Source organism: Chrysemys picta, chromosome 5 (genome assembly GCF_011386835.1).
Source record: "Chrysemys picta bellii isolate R12L10 chromosome 5, ASM1138683v2, whole genome shotgun sequence".
Lineage (NCBI taxonomy): Eukaryota > Metazoa > Chordata > Testudines > Emydidae > Chrysemys > Chrysemys picta.
The window spans coordinates 61,282,334-61,303,614 of record NC_088795.1 but is presented as its reverse complement, the minus strand read 5'-3'; the positions used below and the strand labels follow the sequence as shown (position 1 = coordinate 61,303,614).

The 21,281-nt window shown below is 41.2% G+C and overlaps 1 protein-coding gene across 9 annotated transcripts in view; it reads right to left on the bottom strand.

Annotated features, from left to right (window-relative positions):
• Positions 1 to 21,281, bottom strand: part of TMEM131L (transmembrane 131 like) — a 116,044-nt gene that overhangs the window by 55,740 nt on the left and 39,023 nt on the right. For 4 of the 9 annotated variants that reach the window (XM_065596454.1, XM_065596456.1, XM_065596453.1 and 1 more), the window contains exons 4-6: positions 4,771 to 4,839; positions 3,395 to 3,518; positions 2,135 to 2,251 (exon numbers count right to left, since the gene is read on the bottom strand). In XM_065596454.1, coding sequence (XP_065452526.1) covers positions 2,135 to 2,251; positions 3,395 to 3,518; positions 4,771 to 4,839 — 310 coding nt within the window. Of the gene's footprint in view, positions 1 to 2,134; positions 2,252 to 3,394; positions 3,519 to 4,770; positions 4,840 to 6,330; positions 6,369 to 6,470; positions 7,573 to 21,281 lie in introns of all 9 variants that reach the window. The other 5 variants (XM_065596457.1, XM_065596459.1, XM_065596458.1 and 2 more) reach the window with 2 other exon arrangements.

Here is a 21,281-nt window from a genome sequence, read left to right as displayed (position 1 = left end):
AGCCAACAGCTTTTCTATCAAAAAGAACGTCTGGGGAGAACACACATTTCACGCCTTCTTTACATAGAAAGAAGCAAAAGAGGGAACTTGTTTTAAAAATTCCATGTCACCTTTAAAACGTACCATGTAGGCTTTGTTGTTCACAGAGCATTGAGAAAAACGGCATGGGGAATGAGTAAATTCATACTTTGACTACTGTTATTTGGCTGAACACAGTTTTCTTCAAAGCTGCGTTAACAGATCAGTAGCACATTGCATATGATGGTTGTATCTTCACAACAGAATAAGACTTTTTAAAACAAGCTTAAAATCTGCAGAGAAATGCAGAATGGAATAAAAACATGAGGGGACCATAAAGCTGCAAGAGTTGAATTTTTCCACATCTGGGATAATCCTCTGCCCCTAATATTAAGGCAGGTTTTATTTAAAGATGATTTTGCTGATTGTGTTTCAATAAGGTATTTACTGTTTCCTTTATCCAGCCTGTACATCAGTGCCAACCCATCAGCAGCCCCAAAACCTTCATGAACCATATGAAGGCACATACATGAAGGCAAAATGTGCAGTTCTCCTCACCCACAGTGATGTCACAGATAGGGCAGAGGGTTCGTTAGTCTCTTCTAAAATCTTAGCTGCACACTGAACATGTTGAGAAGTGAATTTTCAATCTCTTATATTGCTTTCTTATTCCTCACCCCCAAAACTTTTTTCAGTGAAAGAGCCACATGCTAACTTTGGAATGTATTTTGCTTACTGGTGCGAAGAGAGGTCTTTGCTTTATTTTAAGGTGAAAAAGTATACTCGCCCTCATTTTCCCATAACTCAAAATCACAGCAGTGAATTTTCCACAAGGAACATTTAAAAAAAAATTTTTTTTACATACTCACTGAAATATAAATACGGTATAGAAACATCAAATGTGTTTTATATCCTTTATGCTGTCACAGTGCATCATGCTGCCTCCTGCACCACAGAAGTTATGCCTACCCTAGAGTTTGTGGCCCTGTTGTAGTTAAAGCTCTTACTTTATTCTATTAAAGATGACTGCTGTAAAAATCTTTGCAGACTAGTAAAATCTTGCTGTAAGTTAGTAGCTCCGTTGAAATTTGTACATTACAACCAGGAATTAATTTGGTTTAATACATTCAGCCTCAGTGGTGAGTGAAATGACTGACCATTTTATAAAACACCTTCCTAAAACTTGTCCACAAAAGGACAAGGTGAAATGAGATGTATGAAGAGCAACAAGCCAAATGAAAGAGAAGAGAAGCTGGACATAAAAATGAGATGATAAATCAGCATATAGTAGATTGTTCTTCTAGCTTCCCTAAAAATATCCCAGCCACATTTCTGAGCCTCTCCCAATGTCACACACCAATAGTGTGCATTATCAGGTATATTTTTCAAGTTAGTTGACCTACATCTCATTTTGAGATTTTTTTCCTATAGCAGTCTCAGGATGAGGGAGTGGGCAATGTGGTTTAAGTTGGTGTTATTTTTTTAAATAATGGAGGAAATGAATTTAAAAATTAATCAAAGTGCAGGAAAAAAACAGCAAATATGTAACATCCCCTTTAAAATATTTTAATGTCAAATAACTCAAGAAATACGTGGTGAATTCTTCAGGTAACCAGAATAAGAGGAATCTTCAGGTCACCAGCCATCACTTACCCTTTTGTTTTATTTTTCAAGAAGCCTAAAACTGCTACAACTTACCCCTTCCACCCTGTGAGACTCCACTGCATCTATCCACAAAAGAACCCCAGCACTCGAAGACCACCTACACAAGACTCAGTAAGTTTGTTTCCTAAACACTTCTAATGCATGTTACATCCCAGCATAGTGCATGCTATGCTGGCACATGGTGTAGAAGCAGCTATTTGTGGCAGGTGGACATAGACCCCAATCCTACAAAACACACATGAGTTTAACTGGATTACCATGAGTTAGTCCCAGTAATGATAGTAACATTAAGGGCATACATAAATGTTTGTAGGACCAGGGTCTTAGTCAACGGCAAACTTTGCTCCCTTTATCCTGGTTATGTCAGGAATTCAACATATTTTCAAAGTTAGATTTTTAAGTTAATGTCTTTAGAGGTCATTTTTGAAGCACGAGTCAATTGAAAAGTTACCTGATATGAAAGTACTCCATGAGATGAGGTATTTATAAATAATGAACTTTCAATATTGCCTTCCTCTGTTGGCAGAAAGAGGACTCTGAAAGAAATTTTTCCCATTGCTGGAATCACCTAAAGAGACAACATAAAAGCCTGCTGCTCAATACAGCTAATTGCAGCTCCTTCCCTTTGACATCATTTATCATCAGACCTTTCTATATATGAATCCAGATGCATGAACCCCACAAATGCAGGGCCCCATCCCGCCAGGTACTGAGCACACTCAACTCCCAATAAAGACAAGAACTGAGAGCACTCAGCAATGTGCAATGTTGAGCCCAGAATTTTTAGGATATCAAATGGTCAGGACGACACTTAACAGAAAGCTCTAAAAGCTTGTCCACCTACACAATACCGATGTCCAAAAACGTTTCAGCCCAACAATCGGTTCTCTGTAGTTCAGTACACAGTGAAGTGAACCAATGCATGAGCTATATGATGCTTAATGAACTGAGTCACAGTTAAGGTTGGGCATACAGTTTGGCAACCAAATCTGAGCCTAACTCATAAAAACAGAATCAAGTTTATGTCTGGAAAATCCTAACTCTTCCCCATTTATGTGAGCCACGTTCAAGCTTGTTTGCTGAACCATTCATTCAGCCCTAGTCAAAATGGTGATTGGATATAAGCAAATGGGGGAAAAAATACCAGCACACCAGAAGAGGGTGAAATCTGGGCTTTGTCAACTTGAGCACCGCAGTGTACTTTTTACATACTTCAGATGTTCTTAAGTTTCACAAAGAGAGTTTTAATTAAACAATTGTCCTGAAGTTTGTTATTTTTATAACTGCAATCCAAAATCTTTAAAAAAAACCATTGTATTGTAAATCTGCTTTATAAGGAACATGCAGGACTATACTCAAGAGATTGAGAATCCAAGGCTATAAACAGCTTCAGGCCTTTGAACTACTGAACTCCACAGAAGCACTATGGTACATACAGTAGAGTGGGATTTAACAAACCATCTTAACAATAACGAATTCTTTCCTTTCTGAGCCATCTTAAAATGAGCCTCTCTTATTGTAGGAGTTTGGATTTCCCTCCCTTATCTATCCAGGTATAAGTGAAACAAAAATGTAAGCTAGCAAACACAGAGAAAGAATGAGTTGGGGGTAGCATGGAAAAAGAACACAGAACAAAAACTTTAAGCCAAAATAAACATGAAGCATTGGCACTCCGCCACTGCATAGTTTCCAAGAGTACATCAACACTCACCCTGCGATGAACAGGAGACACATGAAAATGTCTAGTAGCTGTAAACACTGAATTCACTACAACTTCTCTATCCCTACTAGGGTTGTAAGCATACAGCACTTTAGATCTGGGCAGTCCCAGTAACCTAAGGGGGAAAAAAACAAAGTATTACTGATTTTATAAACATTGGTAATTTGCAAGAAAAATCAACACAGTTTGGTGCTATTAAAACATTTTGATATGTAACAATCTGTCAGCTTAACAGTTTGACCCTTTAAAATATAAAGAAAAATAAATGACATTGAAACATATCGGTTACACATAGCAAAAACCACATACGGTCATTAACAGTTTGTGAAACATAGATACATACATACATACATATATATATAGAGAGAGGGGGGGGGTCAGGTTGGTTTTTTTACTTGCTGGGTACAGATTTTTTAGGAAACAAATTATGTTTAAGAGAAGTAAAAGCCTTGCTTGGTCAGTTGACAAAATGATTCTTTTAGGCCATATATTTTTGGTAATAAGTTTGAAAGCTGTTTCTGATGCAGACATTCTCTACTTCTTCTGGAACATTCCTTTCGCTCACAAGGGGATTGTGCTTTTTGGTAACCGATGGGATAAAGCTGCTAATCATTCTTTAAAAGCTTTCCTCTAGCCAAAACTTAAGCAGCACAGACACCCTTACAGATTCTAGCAATGGATTTATTTTTTCAGAGAGTTGATTTCTTTTAAGTGTTATTCTTGTCCTATAACAAGCCCACTCCCAGATCTACTAAAGCAACTTATCTCAGTAAGAGGCCATCCAATGGTAAGAACCCATTTGGTACAGCTACAGGAATCACCTACAAATGCTGTTTACTCAGTGTTCACTGGTTTCCTGTCTACAGTCACCCATTCTCCTTTTAACATCATGTGTTCTCCTCCCAAACCCTGAAGCTACCGTTTTCACCCGACCCCCAATGATCAATGTTCCTCAAACCCAGGAAATTTACTGCAGTCACAGTGGTGAATCATATTTCTCGTGATTTGGGAGCAATGAGAGAAGAGTATCTACGTACTTTGTCTATACCACTCTTTTTTCTGACAAAATTCCCTTTGTTAACACTGGCCCGGGTACCCCAGTGGGACAGGAACAGTCAGCATGCTAGCGTACAAAGATGTCAGTGTTTTCACTACGACTTGCTCTGAGCCACACTGCTAGGTATCTGGAAGAAGGAGGGCTGCTGGGAGCCTGGACCCTGTGTGACGATGGCCTCAACAGGACAATGTGTAGGATCTCCCGTAGAAAGGAATGATCTGAGCTAATACTTTTTCATTCCAAACTGGCCTCAATTTGGTAGCCCACCCATTAATTATTAATTAAAGGAACAATAATCTAAGATACTCACTGCATTCCGAAATGCAGACCCGAGGGATGAAAATGTAAGGCCTTCCCATTAGGTATCCTTGCTGAGAAGCTGAAAAAGAAAAAAATGATGAATATTTTGTTGACATGCTATTTTGAAACTGAGGCAGACTACTACCTAAAATGCACATTTGTCTTGTTATTGAGCTAACACTGAAGTGCTCTCCTAACTTTACATCTCAAGCACACTGTTCCATGGCTTTTCATACATTCCTCTGTAGAGCTGCACTATTCACACTTTTATAAGATTTCTATGGTGTGGAATATACTGGCAATCACTACAAGTGAAATTATGACTCAGGTTCAATTATTTCTTATGTGCAGAAGAGAATTTGGATGAAATCACCACAAGGATTGTAACACCATGCTTACATTATCCACAATTATTTCCAATAGCAAATCCTAGGTTTACAGATACTGCTTTAGCATCTCTTCTCCAAAGGTGTATTGAAGAAATAATGGAGTAACATATGTTTCAGTTGTCCCTTTACTCTTCTCTGCACTAGGGAAGTTTACAAAAAAATTCCCACCATTTCTCACATATCTTCAGCTGCAGGTTACAGCCCTACTGTAGACAAGGATTCCAGGTCTGGACCCATTATCATCACTGTTTAAACTTTTCAACAAGATTAAACATGGTAGTGAAAACAAGTATGGACCCCAGAACCTTGTCTATAATAGGTATACACCCAGTGTTAAATATGTTTTAGAAAAGTTCCTTACTGTTGATGCGGCCGATTGACTACATTTATACTCATGTAGAGTGCAGACACTGCGCCCCTACCCTCCTGCAAGCATGGTATAAATAGCAGTGTAGATGGTGCTGCTTAGGCCAATAAAAACCTTTGGGTACATACCCTACATAGCTCTCTGCATGTGCCTCTCATGTCTACACCATTATTTTTAACAGTGTAGTATCCCACTGTGGGAAACTTTCCACGCCACAGTGAAAGATGCCGGCAGTGGGGAAAAGCTCTGGCAGGGGGCAGACAGCCAGGAAGGTTCCAGCAGCTCCCTGTGTTGGGAATGGCAGGTGCATTCACTGCCATGCTTAGCTACACATTACAGTGTAGCCACAGCCTGCTTTTCACTGCAGTGTGTAGCTACACATACCCTAAATGCCTAGAAAAGGCCTTTGTGTCATAGCCAGTGACCAGGTTCAGCAATATAGGGCAAAAGGCAGATACTTCGCAGAGGGTGCAGCTAGAGAAAGAGTAGCATCAGTCTGAAGATATCAAATACCGGAAATGGTCCTGAAAATTATGTGATTTTAATTGTTGCAGTTTTGAAATAGGTTGGGATTAAAGATGGAAATTTGCAAATAGTATCCTCATCAGAATCAATATTTATTATTTGTATCACAGTAGCACACAAAGTGATAGGGGACTTACTGTGTTACAAGCTGTACAAAGAAACAGAAAGACACTTAGATTTCAAACAAGGTGCATCAAGTGAGTAACAAACAGTAGTAGGGAAGGAGAGGGAAATCCACTGCCCTTTTATTATTCTGTCTTTTAATGGGGAAAAAAACACCATGACAAACCTCTGATGTAATCAATCAGTTTATATCCTGAGGACTACCTGCAAAGAAAAGGGATAGAGCCTTTCTAAATGAAAATGTTTAATTCTCCACCATTTCTGGGCATTTTTTTTAAATCTTCTGGAAGCCAGCAGAGCACTTACTTCTGTTTTTGAGATGAAATACAATTTGGAAAGGCCACATCACCAGTGCCAACACTGCTCCTGATTGCTCCAGCTGCACTTCTGTCCAGACAGAGAACCCAACTATGGATGCCTCTACCTAGGTACTGGTGTGGATTTGCAGAGAGGTGTCTACCTGCAGAATCTCTCAGGAAGCATGTGGGAGAGCTACAAGAGGAGGTAACTAGACAGAGATGTATCCAGGCACATGAGGAATTCATTGAAAATATGCGTATAGAAATCTCCAAAGCCGAGGAACCAATCCAGACAGAGAAGATTTCAGTAGCACCACCAGGGAAGGAGGAAATGGCTCCTTCACAGGGAGAGAGCTTGCTGCTTGTTATTTCTGGCAGCTGACAGTGCACAATGCCTGCTCCCAACCCACCATCCACACAGATTAAAAAAAAAAAAAAGTATACTGCCCAGGCAAAGAAGGATGAGGAATCTCTCCCAAACATGGAGGAGGAGAAACTATGTACCCCTAAGGCAATGAGGACTGTGGCCCCACTTTTAAGAGAAAACAAAGGGTGGTGGTGGTGGGTTGGTGACTTCCTTCTAAGGGGGACACAGGCATCCATCTGCCAGACTAACCTGGCATCCCGGGAAGTGTGCTGCCTGCCGGGGCCCATAACCAAGGCATTACGGAAGGCTTGCCGAGAATCATCCGGCCCTCTGACTACTCCCCCATGCTGCTCGTCCACGTGGGCACTAATGATACTGCAAGGTATGGCCCTGAGCAGATCAGAAGTGACTACTGGGCACAGGGTGTGAGGGTGAAGGAGTTGGAGGCACCGGTGATGTTCTGATCCAGCCTTCCAAGGATGGGGCCCAGGCAGAGACGAACAGAACCTGGAGGTGAACCACAGCTACGCAGATGGTCTCGCCAGGTGCGCTTCTGCTTTTTTAACATGGGATGCTGTTCTGAGAAGGTCTGTTGAGTAGAGACCGGGTCCACCTATCAAAGAAGGAGTAGAGTATCTTTGGATGCAGACTGAGGAGGGCTTTAAACCAGATTCGATGGGGGCAGGAGACAAAAGCCCATGGGTAAGTCCAGAACATGGAGACCAGAGTGAAGGGTCAGAACCTGGGGGGAACAAAGGCAATCATAGCAAGGACAAAGGAGGGAATATAGAGGAGAAATCTAATTAACATCTTAGTCCAGCGGTTTTCAACCTTTTTTCTTTTGCAGACCCCGAAAAAATTTCACATGGAGGTATGGCCCCTTTTGGAAATTTAACTTGTGGTCCAGGGACCCCTATCACAGAAATCTTAGACTGAAAACTTACTGAATAGAATTCAGCTATCAATGTTGCACATGTTTGGCCTGGCATTTGATGCAGCGTGAGAAAGGGCATTAAACTGTGGGCTTCTATGGTAATACTTACTTCTGGGTTTTGACCTGTAGGTGGGAGTATTCACATACTTTTGATTGATCAGAAAAACTGAATGTCTTTTCTGGGATCTGAAACTTTATTTTCATAGTCACCTTTCGCAGACTCCTTAGACATAATCTGCGGGGTTCATGGGCCACAGGTTGAAAATCACTGTCTTAGATATCTGTATGCTAATGCAAAACATATGGGGAATAAACAGGAAGAACTAGAAATACTAGTGAGTAATCACAATTACGACATAATTGGCATCACAGAGACTTGGTGGGATAATTCACATGATTGGAATATTGGTATAGAACAGTACAGCTTGTTCAGAATGAATAGGGAGGGGAAAAGGGGGAGGTGTTTTGTGTATCAAAGATGTATACTCTTGCACTGAGGTCAAAATGGAAGTGAGAGGCAGACCTGCTGAAAGTCTCTGGGTAAGGATAAAAGGCGTAAAAAAAACCAACAACCAAAAAAACCCCCATGGGTGATGTCATGGTAGATGTCTACTATAGACCACTTAATAAGGAAGAAGTAGTGGATGAGGATTTTTTTAAACAACTAACAAAGTCATCCAAAGCACAAGACTTGGTGGCGATGGGGTACTCCAACTACTCAGACATGTGTCGGGAAAATAATACAGCAGGGCACAGATTATTCAACAAGTTCTTGGAATGCATTGGAGACAACTTTTTATTACAAAGTTGGAGAGAGCAACTAGGGGAGAGGCTATTTTAGATTTGATTCTGACAAATAAGGATGAACTAGTTGAGAATTTAAACGCAGCTGGGGTGAAACTGCTCATGAAATGTAAGAGCTCATGATTCTAAGAAATGGTAGGAGGGAAAACAGCAAAATAAAGATAATGGACTTCAAGAAGGCAGAATTTAGCATACAGAGTATAGGTAGGTAAGATCCTGTTAGAAGCACGTCTAAGGGAAAAAAGAACTCAGGAGAGTTGACAGTTTTTTAAAGAGATACTAAGTCCACAAGAGCAAACAATCCCAATATGTAGAAAAAAAATAGGAAATATGGTAAAAGACCACCTCCTGGCTTAACGAGGAGATTTTCAATTACCTGAAACCCAAAAAAGAGATATACAAAAAATGGAAACTAGGTCAAATTACAGAGGGCAAATGTAAAAAAAAACACCACAAGCATGTAGAGACAAAATTATAAAAGCCAAGGCACAAAACGAGATTTAAGTAGCTAGGGACATAAAGGGTAACAAAGAAACATTTTACAAATACACTAGAAGCAAGAGAAAAACCAAGGAAAGGGTAGGCCCATTACTCAATGAGAACAGAACGGAAAATGCACCAAGGTTAGCAGTGATCAGATAACGAAGGGTATGTCACCACTACCACTTATGTCAGTATAACTTATGTCATTCAGGGGCATTAATAAGCCAACCTCCTGAGTGACAAACTACACCGATCTAAGTGTTATGTCAGCAGGAGAGCTTCTCCTGCCAACACAGCTATTTCTGCTCATTGGGGATGGATTACGTCGACATGAGAGCTCTCTTCTGTCGGCTTAGAGCAGCTACACTAGAGAGCTTACAGCAACACATCTGCATGAGCCTAACCTAGTGAACATCAGTGTAAATAGGGTAGGATGTGAGGCTAAAACAAGAGAAGAACAAGTTAAGAATTACTGAAACAAGTTAAATGTCTTCAAGTGGACAGGGCCTGACAAAATACGTCCTAGAATACTTAAGTAACTGGCTGAAGAGATCTCTGAGCTATTAGCGATCATCTCTGAGAACTTGTGGAGGACAGGAGAGATCCTCATGGACTGGAAAAGGGGAAATATAGTACCTATATATATAAAAAGGGGAATAAGGACAACCTGGGGAATTACAGACCCCTCAGCTTAACTTTGGTACTCGGAAAGATAATAGAGCAAATATGCAAACCATCAATTTGCAAGCACCTAGAAGATAATAAGTGACAAGTAACAGTGAACATGGATTTGTGAAGAACAAATCATGGCAAACCAACCTAATATCCTTCTTTGACATGGTAACAAGCCTTGTGTCTAGGAGGGAAGCAGCAAATGTGATATATCTCAACTTTAGTAAGAGTATATCTACACTACCCGCCGGACTGGCGGGCAACCATCGATCCAGAGGGGGTCAATTTATCGTGTCTAGTCTAGACGCGATAAATCAACCCCGAGCGCTCTCCCATAGACTCCTGTACTCCACCGCCACGAGAGGCGCAGGCAGAGTTGACGGGGGAGTGGCAGCTGTCGACTCACCACAGTGAAGACACCACGGTAAGTCGATCTAAGTACGTTGACTTCAGCTACGTTAGTCACGTAGCTGAAGTTGCGTAACTTAGATCGATCGATCTCCCCTTCACCCACTCCCCGGCCCTCCCCCCCAGTGTAGACCAGGGCTAAGACTTTTGATACTGTCTCATATGACCTTCTCATAAGCAAATTGGGGAAATGTTGCCTAGATAAACCTACTATAAGGGGAGTGCAGAACTGGTTGGAAAATCATACTTAGAGATTAGTTATCAATGGTTCACAATAAAGCTGGAAGGGCATATTAAGCGGGGTTCCATAGGGATCTGCCCTGGGTCCAGTTCTACTCAATATCTTTATAAATGATTTGGATAATGGCACAGAGTCTACACCTATAGTTTGTGGATAATACCAAGCTGGGAGGGTTGCAAGTGCTTGGGAGGACAGGATCAGAATTCAAAATGATCTTGACAAACTGGAGAAATGGTCTGAAATAAAACAGGATGAAATTCAATAAAGATAAATGCAAAATCTAGGGAGTTGGTGGAATCTCCATCCTTAGAGGTTAGCTTGACAAAGCCCTGGCTGGGATGATTTAGTTGGAGTTGGTCCTGCTTTGAGCAGGGGATTGGACTAGGTGACCTCCTGAGGTCTCTTCCAACCTTAACATTCTATGATTCTATACTCCATTTAGGAAGGAACAATCAGTTGCACACGTACGAAATGGGAAATGATTGCCTAGGAATACGAGTCAACAATGTAATACTGTTGAAAAAAAAGCAAACATCATTCTGGGATGTGTTAGCAGGAGAATTGTAAGCAACGCACAAGACCTCAACTGGAGTACTGTGTCCAATTCTGGGCACCACACTTTCGGAAAGATGTGGACAAATTGGAGAATTCTAGAGGAGAGCAAAAAAAAAAAAAATACAGATCTAGAAAACAGGACCTACAATGAAAAGATTGAAAAAATTGGGGTTTGTTTAATATGGAGAAGAGAAGACTGAGGAGAAACATAACAGTCTTCAAGTACATAAAAGGTTATAAAGAAGAGGGTGATAAATCTTTCTCCTTATCCACTGAGGACAGGACAAGCAGCAACAGGCTTAAATTGCAGCAAGGGAGATTTAGGTTAGACATTAGGAAAAACTTCCAAACTGTAAAGGTAGTTAAGAACTAGATCAGTGGTTCTCAAACTGTGGGTCAGGACCCCAAAGTGTGTCAAGACCCTGTTCTAATGGGATTGCCAGGGCTGGCATTAGACTTGCTGGAGCCTGGGGATGAAGCCGAAGCCCAAGGGCTTCAGCCCTAGACAGCAGGGCTCAGGTTACAGGTCCCTCGCCTGGGACTGAAGCCCTTGGGCTTCGGCTTTGCCCCCCCACCCAGGGCAGCGGGGCTTGGGCAGGCTCAGGCTTTGGTCCCCCCTCCTGAGATTGTGTAGTAATTTTTGTTGTCAGAAAGTTGTCGCGGAGCAATGAAGTTTGAGAACCCTTACGTTAGACCAAATTACCTAGGGAAGGTGTGGAAACTCCATCATTGGAGGATTTAAAGAACAAGCTAGACAAACACTTGTCAGGGCTGGTCTATATACAAGGATTCTCACAGCAAATTTTTTTGGTGGTGGCTGCTCTCACACTATTTCCTAAAATATTTAATTATCTTTAAGAAAAACAAATCACTGTAATTTATTTATTGCTAGTAAGTCCATTGTGAAAAGTGGTATTAACAAATGTACAAGTATCACTTTTCACAGCAGACTTACTCAGCCCTGGCAAGCCTGGAGACAAATTAAACCCTGAATGGGGGGACCAATGGAGGCAGTGGGGGGCTAGAGCCTGAAGCTGCACAGTTGGTGCCCAGGACTGGAGCCTGAAGTCCCGCAGCCAGAGCCTGCCAAGTTAGGGGTTGGGAGAGAGAGAGACAAATATCAGCGGAATAATGGAAACTCTGAAACAAGAAATAGGGTTATAAATCCCAATTAACAATAAAAACAAATTAGGTTTCCAGCTACTTTAAGATCTCCAATTCCTTTGTAAAATTGGTGAATATCATTGCATTAAGCAACTGGCTGAATGAAACGAAGCCCTACATTCAACGTGATGGCATTTCTCTGTCCTTCTGTAACACAATAGCTTTTGCACACAGCATCTAATCAGTTCCAACATTTCAGGAAATGTTCTAGGCATCGGTGGGCAGAACACATTTGATGAAAAAGGGGGATGCACACAGACCCTGGCATGGAGGTGATGAATGTGGGATAATGGTATGGGGAATGGAGACCTACAGAGCCCTGGCATGTGCAGATGGGGTACGGAGATGGGTCATGGGGAGGCACACAGAGCCCCTGGCGTGGGGGGAAAAGAGGCGACCCTGATATGAAGGGGGAGAAAAAAAGGAGAAAATCTTGAAAATGTGAGTTCTAAAGGCTCAAAACCAAGAAGGCAAATAAAAAGAACCCATAATGTGTTATTTTTAACATCCATAGGTGCTGGAACTAGGGTTGCTGGCATGAAGTGGTTTCCATCATATATGGGGTTTACAGTTTGGTTCAATGGCTCTCAGCACCCCCACTATACAAATTGTTCCAACACCCCATTAACATCTCATGATTTAGGGGGATTGATGCCACGACTTTTGAATGCTTGGGGTTGTCAATACTGTGTCACAAACTCACTACTACGCTTTGCATTAGACTGTAATGTCTTTGGAACAAGGGCTCTTAGGCCTGGTCTACACTTACAAATTAGGTCAACCAACCTATGTCACTCAAGACTGTGAAAAACTTCACACACTGAGTGCTGTGGTTAGGTCAACCTAAGCCACAACGTAGACACAGCTAGGTTGATGGACGAATTCTTCTGGCAACCTAGCTACTGCTTCTCGGAGAGGTGGATTAACTACATCCACAGAAAAAAAACCTCCACTGATGTAGGAAGTGTCTATGCTACAGAGGCATGCCTACTGTAGCAGCTGTAGTGTAGACATATCCTTACTTTGTGTTTGCACAGTGCCTGGCACAATGAGGCTCCAATCTCAGCTGGGTCCTCTAGCAACAGCTCCTGCAGCAGAGGCCAAAGCTGTGTTATCCAAAGACATAAACCTGCAAGAGGTGGCAGCCATGCAGGACTGAATTCCACAAAACAGTTAAGTTCATGCGCAACTTTGCAGTACTATTAATACAAGCACTTTGCAGGGCTGGTACCTAAACCATTAAAGGGTGGTCAATTATGTTTTTTCCTAATTACATCAGATTTGTAATTATCAAACTCCATGTTTTGCAGCACAAACTTTAATAAACACCAGGCTTAACTATCAGTAAAATTAAGGACATTTTCCACCTCTATAGGAAAAAATAAATATAAACACTCTTCGGAAAACTGCCAAAAATGTTAAATACCTAATTTGACAAAATCAAGAGAATTTTACACAATCCTAGTGTTGAAGACCTAGAGATAGATGTTCTATAATGAATATGACAGTGACAGAAAATAACCATCTCCTCCAGACACTTTTGTATGTGCACAGACGCACAAGGTTTGTTTAAGAAGAGCACCAGAGGTAAAACATGTTTAATAACACAGTGCAACTACAAGCTCTCTCAGAAATCAACCCCCACCATCTGAAATAACAGATTATTTACTGATGGTCAGTAAATTAAAAAAAACGCATGACTTTAGAAACAGCTTAAAAGTAATTTTAAATATGGTTCCTGAAAACTCTTCTTCAGAAACAGTCTTTTGTCAGCATGATTCAATTTACCCGGGGTGGAGTGATTTAAATTAAAGTTATTTAAATCACCAATTTTAATCGTGATTTAAACCAGCAAGCAGGAAACCTTGATTTACATAATGAATTTTAATCTTGTTTTATATATACACCTACATATATATACACACACACACACGTGTGTGTGTGTGTGTGTGTATAAAACAAGATTAAAATTATATATACACACTTTTTATTTTTACTTTCCTAACAAATGGCCAATTCTCATTTGTTGGTATAAGTTCGTACTTCTCTTGCCTAACCCGAGATGATATACTATAACAATACACATTTATTTAAGCTATTTTTATAGATTAACATATCCTAACTCATATTCTTATTTTAATAGGGTTTTTTTGTTATGTTAGATAATGGAGCATGATTAAGGCGCTACTTAATTTGCGATATTATGGAAATTGTGGATCCCGCAATATTAGACTTCCACCACAATTCTGATATTAATTAGTTTACTTTGCACAATCCACAATTTTGCATACATTTTGAGGTTTGCTACACACACATTTTTCCCCATTAGTACAGTAGAACCCCATTTATCCAAGCTTGTAGCGGCTGGGCTGGGGAACAGGCTGTCAGCCTCGCACATGGCGGGGCTCCCGCTGTCAGCCCTGTGCATTAATGACAAATATAGTTGCAGCAAAAAGTCTGGTTATCAAAAAAATTAACAGGCATAACATAAAATTGAGCGTTTATGTTGTTACAGCAAATGTTTCTTAAAGAAAAGGTCTTGTCTGGTTTTTCCAAAATATCACAATTAATAAAGGTCCATTATTATTTTTCAACGATTTTCCATGCCTTGTCCGCAACTCAGCCACAATTATTTGACAATCATCCCGCAATTCAAGTAGGGCCTTAAGCATGATGCATTACTTGTTTGCTAGTTTTATTAATTTTTTCCTCATGGTTTGTGCAAAGCTACAGATGGATGGAAATTAGAATTCAATTAAAAATGTACAAAAACAGCATTTTATAATTGCTTAAATAAAACCATCTGAAATGTGCTGGGATACATAAGTAAAAAAAAGGTATCAAAATATTTTTTGCAGTTAAAACTGGCTTCTACAAAGGGAAGTATTATCCATAGTTAGTGAACTGAACTGACTGTTTCTGGTCACTGTCTCCTTCGGATTGTAGAACTAGTAGATCTCATCCTCCTACACACAGTTTTAATTCATAGATTGGAAAAGGAAAACAAGCTTTTCTGTGTTTTCAACTCCCTGTTTCGCAAATCTGAATGAATTAGTCGCTGAACTGAACTACTTGAATAAATTAAAATTAAGAAAATATTTTCTCTGCACCTGTAGAAGAGGCTATTGCTGTCAAAAATGGCTACTGCACTTCAACAAACTCTGGTTCCAGTGTTTAGCCAGTGATTTCCACTAGTTCAGTGGTTTGACTTTCTTTAAAACTTTGGCAGCAAACATATATTATGTGAATATTTGTTTTAAATTTAAATATTAATAAATTTAGAGTAAGTTTAGGCCTTAAAATATGTTGTCAATTTCAAATTTAAATTTTAAATAAATTTATTTAAAAAAAGAAAAAGTTATTTAAATTTTAAAAATCCAGTTTAAAAATACGTATGATTATTATTTTAAATCACTGATTTTTGTCCACCTTGCTTCTAACAGCTGTCCCCTAAAAATATAACAAATTAGAATGGGAGTAAGTAATTTTAGGTGTTTGAATAGACATACTGTTTGGGCTAAGTAATAAAGAAGAGATATCCTAAAAATGTTTAGTTATCACTCTTCAGATAGTTTTAACAGATTTTCTAAACCTAGCATTCTTTTTGTGTGAACAATTTGTGGGACACAAATAACTGTAGGCACAAGTAAGGTCAGTTAGATACTTAAGTAGAGGACTACATTTGCAAATCAGATACTTAGTCATCTCTATGGCTTAAATTTGACCCATTAGTCTAGACCCATCTAACAATTTCCTCTGCAATATCTCTTTCTCGCTGCCAGCAGGCCTTGATGCAAACTCACAATGCTGGAGGCCTCATTTCATTTTTGTCTACACAGGATGGAGTAGTTTGTTTAACTTAATCTATAATTTTTTTTTTTTTAAAAAAAGCAAGTGCTCATAAACTAGGAACTTCTGAGATCAAGTTTTTTTTTTTTTTTAAGTTTCTTTTTAATTCTAAGTCTTATACTAAAACAGCTGGCTTATTTTTTCTAACCATGTCAAGAAAAATATCAGAAATTTTACAGTTTATTTTCTTATCATTCTAAACCAAATCCATTCAATTTAAGCAATACTTTCAATATTGCAATATTTAACCTTTTTTTTCTAAAACTCTAGCTGCTGTAGTACTGAGATTGTGTGTCAGTCTTAACTTTCACTTAAAAAAAAAAAAAGTTTCCAGCCCTCATGGTTGCTGAGAAAACCTCGAAACGTGAACCCTAAAGGTAGGGTTGCCAACTTTCTACTTACACAAAACCGAACACCCTTGCCCTGCCTCCTACCCCACCCCTCCTCCGAGGCCCTAACCATGCCCTGCCCCTTCTCCAAAGCCCGGCCTCCACCACTCCATCCTCCCTCCCTCTGTCGCTCGCTCGCCCCAATCTCACTCACTCGCTCATTTTCACCAGGCTGGTTCAGAGGGCTGGGATGAGGGAGGGGGTGAGGTCTCTGGCTCCGGATGCAGGCTCCAGGCTGGGGCCAGAAAAGAGGAGTTCAGAGTGTGGGAGGGGGGCAGTGGGTTGGGATGCAAGAGGGGGTGAGGGCTCCAGCTGGGGGTGCAGGCTCTGAGGTGGGTCCAGGGACGAGGGGTTCGGAGAATAGGAGGGGGCTCCAGGCTGAGGCAGGGGGTTGGGGTGTGGGAGGAGGTACGGGCTCTGGGCTGGGAGTGCAGGTCCTGGGGTGAGGCAAGAAGTGAAGGGTTGAGGGTGCGGGAGGGGGCTGCGGACTGGGGCAGAGGTGCGGGGATGCAGGGCTCTGGCTGGGGGTGCAGGCTCTGATGTGTGGCCGGGGTTGAGGGATTTGAAGTGCAGGAGGGGCTAGGACCGAGGGGTACGAAGTGCAAGAGGGGACACTGGGCTGGGGCAGTGAGCTGGGGTGCGGGGGGGTGTGAGGGCTCTGGCTGGGAGCGCAGACTCTGGAGTGGGGATGAAGGGTTTGGGGTGTAGGCGGATGCTGGGCTGGGACCGAGTGGTTCGAAGTGCAGGAGGTGGTTCAGGGTTTGGGCAGGGGGTTGGGACATGGCAGGGGGAGGGCTCCGGCTGAGGCTCCGGGCTCTGGGGTGGGGTTGGGGTTCAGGAGGGTGCTCCAGGCTGGGACTGAGGGGTTCGGAGGGGAATCTGAGCTGAGGCAGGGGGTGCAGACTCTGGGGTGGGCTGAGAATGAGGGGCTTGGAATGTAGAAAGGTGTCCGGCAGGGACCAAGGGGTTCAGAGGGCAGGAGGGGGATCAGGAATGGAGCAGGGGGTTGGGGCGCAGCGGGAGGTGAGGGCTCCATCTGGGGGGTGCGGCCTCTGAGGTGGGGCTGGGGATGAGGTGTTTGGGGTGCAGGAGAGTCCTCAGGGCTGGGATCGAGGGGTTCGGAGGGCGGGAGGGGAATTAGGGCTGGGGCGGGGGGTTGGGGCCCAGGAGGGGTTCAGGGGGCACTTATCTCAAGCAGCTCCTTGAGGCATCATCATGTCCTCCCTCCGGCTCCTACACGGAGGTGGGGCCAGGCTAGTTCCCAGCCAATGGGAACTGCGGGGGCAGCGGTTGAGGCAGGGGTAGTATGTGGAGCCTCCAACTGCCTACGCAAAAGAGACGAAGGGGGGACATGCAGGCTGTTTCCCGGGAGCCGCACGGCGCGGAGGCTAGCAGGGACCCTGCCAGCCCCACTTGTGCAGTGCCGCCAACCCGACAGTCAACAGCCCGGTCAGCAGTGCTGACCGGAGCTGTCAGGATCGAAAACCAGACACCTGGTCACCTACCTAAAGGCTCAGAAACGAGAAGGCAAATAAAACAATTTCCAAGGTTGTTGTTTTTTTTAAAATCATTGTTTTTAAACTATTGGCTGATTTGAAGGGAGAGTGGCTTGATTAATGAATTTTAAATGCTTGGGGTTGGCAATACAGGTAGCTCAGCCCTCTGAAATCTCAGGCCACTTAAAGTGACCGAAGCTGTTCCCCCCAAATCACTAGTTACTTTTGAAAAGTTAGTTCTGGAAAGTTATTCATGTAGGAAGTATCTTACATCAAAATATGCAAACCTGGTATACAAACAAAATATGCTATACAAACAAATATATAAATAACTTGGTCTGATTTTCAAAAATGCTGAGCACTTCCAACTCCCATTGGCTTCACTAGGAGCTACTAAGTGCTCCGTACCTCTGAAAATCAGCCTGTTTATTTAGGTTCCTAATTTTAGGCAATGAGCTTTGAAAATGCTGGCCTAGTTCTCGAGAATGTGGTATTATTAACCTGTTTCTTAAAACCAATTATAAAAAAGTGAAATACTTACTGTACACAAAACATGCTTTTACAATGTCAGCATTCGCTTTTCTTAGGCTAAAATTCTATGCAAGACATCCTGCTTATGGGTCTTAATAATACTTTCAATTTCAATAGTACCTCTTTATCCAAAGTTCGCAACAAAGTGCTTTACAAAAATTAACCAAACTGCACACATCCTTGTGAAATAGATAGGAAAATATATTCTTAAGGAAGCAGAATCCTTGATCAAGTCACAGACTACATTGTACTTAATGCTGGTCTACGTGAATTTTTCTAAACCAGAATATAACACATTTCAACATTATTCAGCCCTGTTTACACTGTCCAAGAAAGCTGTGTTTCAGACAAGAGTTGTTTTTAAACCCCATTCTGACTAACATGCTTTGAACTCTAGCGTAAAAAAAGCCAAAGAATAACGACAAAATAAACATTGATTTTATCCTGGCTGCCTTTGTTAAAGGCTCTTGAACACAACAATAAACACAAGTTAACAGGAAAAAAGGTGAAAGTTAAAAAAAAGAAAAAGAAAACTGGCATCAAATGGAGATGAGAAGGTGACAGAGTTGAAACATCTGGTCATTACAATAAGGGGAGGGTTGACCAAAAGTTGGGAGAGGGTTGACCAAATGTCTTTCACCAGCACAGTTTATTTAAAACTTTCCGCCACGTAGAACAGCCCATTTTTGGCAATTCAGCAGCCCTGCTTCAAGTATTTCACTTTCATGCATAAGTGCATTTTAATATTCATCTTGCACTCAACAACTAGCTCCTCACTTGAAAGAATGGGGGAGGAGGTTATTGACAGGAAACACAATGGGCCTGCAAAACTCAGAGTAATAGGAAGTTACATTCTTGTTAAATATCATTACACCCAACCATTTCCTTTTTCTATCTACAGCTGCAACCAAAAATTTCCATCTTCACAGAAGCCATCTTAAGCTAAACCAGAACACTTCAGCAAAAAGTATTAAAAAGTTCTCTAGTAGGTATAAACCTAGTCTATTTAATTATTAACATTTATAATCTTCCTGCAGATGTTGCTTTTTGCTGTTGCTTTAAGATAATCCAGGCCTTTCAATTTCTTTTTAAAATGAAAGGGTACAGACCTGGAAACACCCATATGCAGATCTGCATGACCTTAATGGGTCATGAGAAGGCTTTACAAAGATATCTGGTAAATATTAAAGCCTTCACAAAGTCCCCTGCCCTCTCTCTTCCCCCTGAAACTAACATAAAAAGGAACACTAACTAAAAAGGAAACTAAACAAATGACAGAAATCTAGAGCCAAGACTTACAAACTCACACTCTGACTTTAGCTTATTCCCCAAACTCTAACTTTAGCTTATTCCCTTGAGTCTAGATCTTGCATCTGAGACAGCTGGCTCCTGTCAGGGGCTCACAGAACAGTGGGTGATTTCACATACCACATGAGCTGAAATACCCAACCACAACTGTTTGACACAGAAGTGGTGAGTTTTAGCCTGGACTTTGCATTTCCTGCCTTTTGTATATTTCAGTCAGACCTTTAAAACCACTATTTTAATTATGCTTACGCATTAGCTAATAAGAAATGCTAAGTATATCTGTACATCTCAAACGCAGTTTTTGGTTTACACAATTATGTGAAAACACAAAATAAAAACAGGTATGCAAAACTACACACAGCTATTTACTCTGCATCAGGATGAACAGAGTCTAATGTTATGTAAGCTACAGAAAAGCAAATATTGCAGTATGTTGGACCCAAGCAGTGAAGCATTTCACAGTCCTACAAGACAGTGGAAACAGAGTGTCTCTATTGAAAGCTTAAGCAAACATACGGCTGTCTTTTTCCAAAATCATTTCACAAAATATTTGCTAGAGAAAAAAAAAAATCACCACCACAAATCCAATTTTCTCAATGCTATGGAAACTGCATTTTTATTAGAAAACTTTTATAGCTGCTATAGCTTGCCTTGCTTATTAAAACTCATTCTCTTCTCCAAGAGAGGAAATTAAATACAATATTTCAAGGCATGTGCAGACTTATCAGAATTTAAAGCACATAGATAAGGTTTCTAATAGCACTCCATATTTCATATCATTAAATAGTATTTCTGTAATTGCAAATTTTCAAGTAACAAAATCTACAGAGAAAGAGTAGTGCTACACTTTTGCCTATTTGTACTTTACCTGCAGCACTGCTGCAGGGTGAAATTGACTATGGTTACATAATCCTACTCAAATTCAGTCACAATAGAAGCCATGGGAAAAGTGCTGTTATGCTTGAACACAATGCTACTCTTCCTTCCTCTGCAGGTGTCAGTGTGAGATCTTAAGGAGTGCTAAAGGGGAAAGACACAAAGAAAAAAAGGGAGATAAAGCCATAAATATCAAAAAGTAGTAATCATGCTCCATGCAGCCATAAGAACATAAGAACGGCTGTACCGGGTCAGACCAAAGGTCCATCTAGCCCAGTATCCTGTCTACCGACAGCGGCCAATGCCAGGTGCCCCAGAGGGAGTGGACCTAACAGTCAATGATCAAGTGATCTCTCTCCTGCCATCCATCTTCATCTTCTGACAAACAGAGGCTAGGGACACCATTCCTTACCCATCCTGGCTAATAGCCATTAATGGACTTAACCACCATACATTTATCCAGTTCTCTTTTAAACGCTGTTATAGTCCTAGCCTTCACAACCTCCTCAGGTAAGGAGTTCCACAAGTTGACTGTGCACTGCGTGAAGAACTTCCTTGTATTTGTTTTAAACCTGCTGCCTATTAATTTCATTTGGTGATCCCTAGTTCTTGTATTATGGGAATAAGTAAATAACTTTTCCTTATCCACTTTTTCCACATCACTCATGATTTTATATATACCTCTATCATATTCCCCCTTAGTCTCCTCTTTTCCAAGCTGAAGAGTCCTAGCCTCTTTAA